At 28.5% G+C, this 7,925-nt stretch overlaps 1 protein-coding gene across 1 annotated transcript in view; it reads left to right on the top strand.

The window, feature by feature from the left end:
- LOC106689409 (uncharacterized) overlaps window positions 1-7,470 on the top strand; it is a 119,099-nt gene extending 111,629 nt beyond the window's left edge. Inside the window, exon 4 of the mRNA XM_067052926.1 lies at window positions 5,722-7,470. Coding sequence (XP_066909027.1) covers window positions 5,732-7,345 — 1,614 coding nt within the window. The 5' untranslated portion in view covers window positions 5,722-5,731 and the 3' untranslated portion in view covers window positions 7,346-7,470. The remainder of the gene's footprint in view (window positions 1-5,721) is intronic.
- The last annotated feature ends 455 nt before the right edge of the window (window positions 7,471-7,925 follow it).

Genomic DNA, 7,925 nt, shown 5'->3' with positions numbered 1-7,925 from the left:
ATTACTTTTTATATTTGTTATTTTTATATGTATTACCTCTTATTTAAATGTATTTTTTATGCATATTTATCGGGTATTTTTTAAAATTTTAAATAAATAGAATTGTGCTTGACGATATAGGATTTTTATATACGTATTTAGAATTTTTACTATTTGTTATACTAAGAGAGAATTAGATTTAGATATATAGGTTAATAATAGAAAAAATAAAATGAATAATTTTATAAAAAAATTAAAATATAGAAAAAGAATATAGACATCCATTTAAGAACTGAAAGAATAAGGAAAAAAATCATGTTCTATTATTATGTATTTTAATATCAACAAATATTTAATCTCTATGCCAATGTAATATAAGAATAATAAACAATTGTCAAACTAGATTTAGTATGCTGTGTGTATAGCAACCCAATGCAGTTTTTGAATAGTGTTTCTCTCTCCTAATATAAAAACATAAATTAGGGATCATAATCCCAATAATCATTGTTGTCCTTTCTTAACCTTAATTAACTTGTTTAATGTTTTATTGAAATATAAATAAATATATTTTTTTTAATATTTAACATAACGTATTGCAAAAGATATCTCCCTCCTAATTCTTTTGTAGTAAACGTTTTATAAGAGTGATATAAAGCATGTGTACTTTGATTTTACTTGATCCTATGATTTAAACAATCTTATTTAAAAAGATTCTCATATTCGTTTCAGAGCAGAAATTATTTTATTTTATTTTTTTTATAGATAATCTCTCTTTATTATAAAATGAATATTTTTCTCAAAGAAGTAATTAATTTTTTTCTCTCCTAAGCAGATTATTTATTTTCGTGGACACATGATTAACCATTGCCCACCAATAGTTTCTTTGCACATAAAAAAATTCTACAGTTTTTTTTTAATCAGATGTAGAACCAATTCTTACTGTTTCCTTTAACCAACATAACCTTTTGTTTCTATTACTCTTTTATTAAATAATATTTATTTACACCCTTATCATATGAAGAAAACTAATTATTTATAGCACTGTGATAAGGCGCGATGCTGTTAACTCCAAGGACTCAGGTTCAAATCCGGCTGGGCAGAAAATTGTTTTCTGTTATCCTGTAGCCGTGCATCAACCCTGTGGGTTCTAGAGTCCCCCTGGGGTCTACCCAGCCTCATAATTTGGGTACCTTTAATTGGGTAAAAATCTGGTAGCCAGTGTGATTCTGAACAAATCACCTCCTTGCACAACCGTTGGTCTAGTAACAGTACTTCCTTACAAAGTACTGAACCCCTGACCCTTCATGGGTTGTAGCGGTACAGATTTGAATATTTTTTATAATATGATTTTCATCACTTATTACTATTATCATTTATAATATTGTTTATAATTAATTTGAATTATTTAATATATTATATATATAAATAATTGACTGAATTAATTTAAATTATGAAAAGATGGTCAGGGATGTTAGTACAAGAGCCGTTATTATTTATTACTTATCTCACCCGAATTACTGATTACTTTAATGAAAACTAGGTATAATTAATAGTCAAAATTGATGAGTCTGCCAAGTATAGGTAGGGGGAATAAAAAATGGCGTCTGTTTCAAAACCTTAAAAAAAACACTAATTTTTCATTCGGAGCTCTATACCTTAAAAACTTCCAACAACACTAGAAAATTTAAGAGATCATTATTTAAAGAAGAGTAAATTTGCTTAAATATTAGCCCTAAAAGAGCTATTTACGTCCAATAGTTATAGCTTTTTAAATAGCAAAATTTCTTTAAAATCTACTGAAAGATTAGTTGTTAGTTAATTTATTTTGAGAATTCTATATCTCAGGAACTATGTGACGTACAGATGTCTATTAGCACTCAAATTAAAGCTAGTTTAATGGACTATAAACAAGTTTATGACATTTACCTTCGTAGAAATAGTAGTTTTCATGATATTTGCTAAAATAAATTGATTTATAGTTGTTCGGACAATAAGTTTGATTTATGAAAAAGTTTATTTCAGAAACCATTTTACGTACATATGTCTTCCAGCGCTCAAATTAAAGCTAGTTAAATTTATTACAAAATAGTTTATGAAGTTTATCTTTGTAGCAGTAGTAGTTTTTATGATATTTGACAAAATAAACTCATAAAAATGTTAATTTCTAGTTGTTCGTATAAAATGTTGGATTTTTGAAAAAATATATCTCTAGATGCATAAGACGCACATATGCCTGCCAGCACTCAAAATAAAGGAAATTTAACTTACTATAAAGTAGTTTATGACACTTATCTTCGTAGAGGTAGTAGTTTTTATTATATTCATATATGAATATGAATTTGGCAAATGAAAATTTGTCCGAACAACTATAAATCAATATTAGATTAATATTTTATATTTTCTTGTTTGAGAGTGGTTTAGTTTATTCTTAAATAAAACAAATTTGATCCTTTTTTTCTCTCAACTTTATTCTTTACACCTTTTCCAACGTTTCGACCCTCAGGTCATTCTCAAGGATACCTTCATATCGATGTCATTTTCTTTTTTCAAATCTTAAAAATGCAGGCTAATTGCCTTTGTCCCGTATAACATTTTCTAAATAACTTTTTCCTAGATTTAAATCTTTTTTAAAAACTTTTCTTCCTTCCTTCATTCAGATGCATTCCTTCATTCTCCCGCAAGAATCCTGTTTATTCCTCATAATATTCAATATTTTCATAAAGGACTACCCAAAATTTAAAAATGTTCATATAGCCTATGACATAACGATAGAAAACCTCATCACGCTGAATTGATTCAATCATTGATTGACTAAGGAACCTTTCAAAAAACATTTAAGTACTTTAAAAAATAGGTGTTACATCTAAATATTGAAAAAAACAGAAGTCATCATTCCAACTCTTTCAACCCATTGATAAAAAAAAAAAAAATTGAAACTATGTAAAACACCAATCCGTAGATATAAACATATAGAACCCAGCATATATTACTGTAAAGATTTATCAGTATGTATTTTATTTTATTTGTATAATGCTTTGGGTTTATTTTTCTTTCAGTTTGTTTTGGCCAAAACGTAGTTGTTATGTAATATGTAGCAGGAAAAGTGCATTGTATGTAGGTGTGTCCCAAAGCAATATAGTAATGATTTTATATTTTACATTTAGGATATAAAAACTTTTATATATACAAAAAAAAAAAAAAAAGTTGATTAAAAAATACGTTAGGAAGAATCTGATTTTTGTATTAAAACCCTTCATCATTTCGTTTCCTACGAATTATACTATTATCCAGATTTCTAATGGCTACATAATTACCCATATTTCAAGATTACTCATTTGCCTTTTGAGAATCAAATTTACGGAATGAGTAGTTTTTAAAATATAGACGTATTTCGTGTAGTAAGTGAAAGTAAGGGATACATTTCGAAAAAATATATTTACTAGATTCGGTTCATACCAAACTTTCCTCTAACTTTGAGACAAATCAGACGAGCCGTATTCAAAGTATAAATGTATAAAGGAAAATTCTAGAGTGGCTCATAATACAAATTTCACTTACAACCATGCATAATTCTTCAAGTTTTGTGTGATTGCTGGACTCATGTTGAAATTATTGCTTTTTTTGTAATTTTCGAAGAAAAAAAGATCTAAGGACCAAAGAAGGCAAACAAATTATTTTTCCGTTGCTATAAAAATTCGTATTTTAGGGTTTCTCGATATGGGAACAATGATCATAAATTTTTTTCTTGGCGAGAATACAAAAGTTTAAAAAAAATATAACGATTTTTTTTTTTTTTAATAATGCGATCAGGACAGGGTGGTTTCAGCTTTTCGAATCGGATGTTATATTTTCCCTTTTTTCGCCTTTATAAAATTCTTTAATATTTTGTATTTATTCATTGTTTATGATTGCTAACAATAAAAACTTTTTTTTTTAAATAAACAAAATTAAAAGTACTTAAGAGGATGATTTTCTAAGTTAATTCTTTATTTCGTCTATTAAGCATTGTCAGACTATTTAATTGTACTTTGACATACTGAGTATAATCAAAATCGTTAAAACCATTTTTGAAAAAATGGATTTTATAAAGTGGCAATTCCGGTTGGTTGATTTTATTGAAAAAGTTGTCATTACATTCTAAGCATATACCCGCCTTGAAATATAAAATTTCAGTTTCTTACGACTTTCCCTTATTAAGCTAGGCTGTTCATACGCTAACACAGGTCATTTAGCAAGACTTTTTTTGTGACAACCTATGGTGGTTTTTGTGACAACGATGGGAAGTTATCTAGAGGTGACCAACCTATTTTAACCGTGGTGGGGGATCAAGTTCGCAGAAAGTCCATCCTCCATGCCGGATTCGAACCGGCGCCGCCTGCAGTTCTCGGGTTGCTAAGACTTGTGCCTGAGCTTCGGACGGCACCATTTAGCAAAACTAGGTTGTTTGGACTCAGGGGATCTCAAAACATATATTTCCGTCAAAAACTGTAATTCAAAATTTTGCACAATTGTAAGGCAAAGCAGGGTTGCAAGAGATTCTCCAGCCCTTCTCTCCCAGCCACATCACTGGTTACCTTTAGTCATTAAATTAATTATTTAAACGATATAATAATAAGAAATGAAAACAGAAAAATTAAAACAAAAACCTTTTCAATTGAAAGAAAATTATAAATAAATGATGCTACCCTTAACATTTTATAAGAAAAATGCGTATTTAAAAAATAAATAAAAAAATCTATACCACTTTAATCTATGAAGCATATTGGGTTCTTGGTAAGGTACTGTTTCATGCCCTCTGCAAGATGGTGTAAAGATACCATGGTAAGATGGTACCATTTTCATGAATTTTTATCTTTAACCTCCTACATTGCCAATGTTTCCCTTTTTTTATTTTGCCTATCTTTATTTTGTTCCTTTTTTAAAGTAAAAATAGTTTAAATTGTTGTTACTAAATAGCTGACACAAGTCCGACGTCCACCATTCTTGCCTCTCTCGATCACACAAGAGTGTGGATACTGACATTTGTAACTTCCTTTGTTTGCCAAATATTTGTAGATATTTAGAATTTTCAATTATAGTGTTAATGTCTGAAGTTAAGGATTCTATTATTTGCTGTAAAATTCCATCATTGAGCATCTATAACCATGTGTTTTTAAATCAAAGAGAAGATGGTTGGGGGTGCGTTAAAAAAAGAAACACATAACAAAGTAAATAATACTGATTTATACATTTCTATGTTTTGGCCTAAGTTATAGGCTTTCATCAGGGATGAATTAACAAGCAATGAATAACAAGAATTAAATATAAATAAGAACCCTTGCCATCTTAATTTGCTATGTACAAACTCCAAATTATCCATAATGATACATTTTACTGGTTATACAATATCTCATCTGGAATTATCCTGATCAAGTGATACTCAACCAACAGAAACTCTTGTTTCATACAATAAAAATTCATAAATTTTAGTAAATTATGGTTCACACAAGTAATAAACAAAACAATTGACTGTTTAATTGTCAACAATTATTCAAATTGAGCTATTCAATTATAAAATAAAATAATAATATTCAATTTATACTATAGAAATACAAATTATTATCAAAAAAACAAATGAATGATGTTTACATTCTTATAAAAAAATTCTTATAAAATAAATATAATATGATTTTGTTTTAAGGCATTTTAAAAATTGATATCTTAACGCTATATATATGTATATATATATTTTTTTTTTTTCAGGTAAAGAGTAATGGTCTCCAGGAACATGAGAAAAGGCATTTGCCTAATATTTTTGTGGGTCCTTCTTGTAGTTGCTCTAGTACAACTCAAGAGCTTTTCACAGTCGACATTTTTACATCCTCCTGGAACAAGGTTCCTTCTTCATAAACTTCCGGTATCTACAACACTGACGACTACAAATGATCATGAAAAAATCATTGCTCTGGAACCCAAGACTGACAAACCACATGGTGAACAAGAAGACCTTCTAATACAACAAATACAGGCACGTCTTCCAAGTCTTCCAATAGTTTATTGGAACAAAAACAAAAACAGAAATATGTTTTATAAAAATGAGAGTTGTGCCAAATTTCCAAGTATATTTGACATTGAATTTAATAATGTTTACTGGCAAAGTTTATACACTTCAAATGGTACATTTCATTTGTATGGTGCTTATTATGATGTTAGAAAAATGAGTCGTATAGGGCCAGCTGTACGTATCTTAGGTATGATAAATAGAATTGAACCAACAGTAAAAACACATTGTCAGTTTTGGTTCGAAAATAATAAGGAACCTGTTTTTACTAAAGTTATGGAATATAAGTACATATGGTACAAAAAATGGGGTAATTACAAACAAGGCATTTTTCAGCCATATCTTATAGCTTGCCAAATTCCTCCTGCATATCATAAAGTTGTTCCTTCTTCAGTTTCCATTGTTGAAAAGGTTTGTGACAGCCCAACAAACAACTTACGTGTGATTTATAACAAACCAGAAAAGAAAAAATCCTTTGCTGTTTGTGTTAAGGGTTTAGATTTTTTGTATAATGATTTATCAGTTAGGTTAATAGAATGGATTGAATTATTAGGATTACTAGGAGTAGATAAAATATTTTTTTATGAATTGCAAGTTCACCCCAACATTAGTAAAGTTTTGAAATACTATGAAAAAATGGGAAAAGTAGATATTACACCTTTGACATTGCCTGGTGGTCAGCCCAATATTCCAGGATTTCAGCATATGTATTTAGTTAAGAAAATTAACCATAAAAGACAAAATGAGCTCATTCCTTACAATGACTGTTTATACAAGAATCTATATACTTATGATTATATAGCCTTGTTGGATATTGATGAAGTAATCATGCCTATTCAGGGCAATACATGGGCTGATTTAATGAAAATCGTCCTACCAAAAGCATTGAAAATTAAGAATGAGACACGGGCTTCTTATAATGTAAGAAATGTATACTTTCTGGATGATTTACTCCATCAACATGGTTGGTTTAAGGACATTCCTAAGTACATGCATATGTTACAGCATGTCTATAGAAGCAAAAATTACACTAAACCAAATCAGTATGTGAAATGTTTTCATAATCCTGAAAGAGCTCTAATTTTGCACAATCACTTTCCTTTAGCATGTTTAGGTTCAGGATGTACTTCTTATGCTATAGAAACAAATGATGCTCAGTTACAGCATTATCGGGCAGACTGTGTTAAAACATTAAAAAAATCTTGCATAGAATTCAGAGAGAAAAGTATGCTTGATACAACAATATGGAAGTTTAAAGATGCTTTGATTAGCCGTACTACAGATGCATTGATGGCATTAGGGTATTTTGGCTCTAATTCAACATAATGACTCAGTGACTGAAACAGAAAAGGAATTAAATACATTATAATGAACATAAATCAAATTAATCAATATGATAATTAAGCCAATTTCGGTTTAAAAAAAAAATCAATTCCTTTGGATGTTATAAACGGTCTAAAAATGTGAAAATTGAATGGTACACAAAATGTGTACCTTTAAAGGAAATTAAGGTACTTACAATTAAAATATTGGTAAGATTATAATGTATATAATCAAATTATGCATTAAATAAAAAATTTCTTTTCATGATAATAGAAGATCAATTGTTTCCTTTAGTTATAAATGAGAGTACATAATGATCATATTTTGTTTTTCTATATATCTGTATATAGTGTATCATTAGAGTAATATGTTTTTAAAAAAATGTACATAAGTTGGTTCCTTTTTATATTGTATTTATTTTGACAATAATTTTTTTTTATTGTGTAAGTGACTATATATATACAATAACATTATATTTGAATTATTTTTGGTCCGAAATTGCTGTATCTATGATTTCTACTCGATGTTCAGTCTAAAATCATAAACACATTACTGAAATAATTTTGATAAATAATACATTTAG

This window comes from Halyomorpha halys, unplaced genomic scaffold (genome assembly GCF_000696795.3).
Source record: "Halyomorpha halys isolate HHAL.00 unplaced genomic scaffold, Hhal_1.1 Scaffold1353.1, whole genome shotgun sequence".
Lineage (NCBI taxonomy): Eukaryota > Metazoa > Arthropoda > Insecta > Hemiptera > Pentatomidae > Halyomorpha > Halyomorpha halys.
The sequence above is the reverse complement of the archived record's forward strand: the minus strand, read 5'-3'. Positions and strand labels throughout refer to the sequence as shown.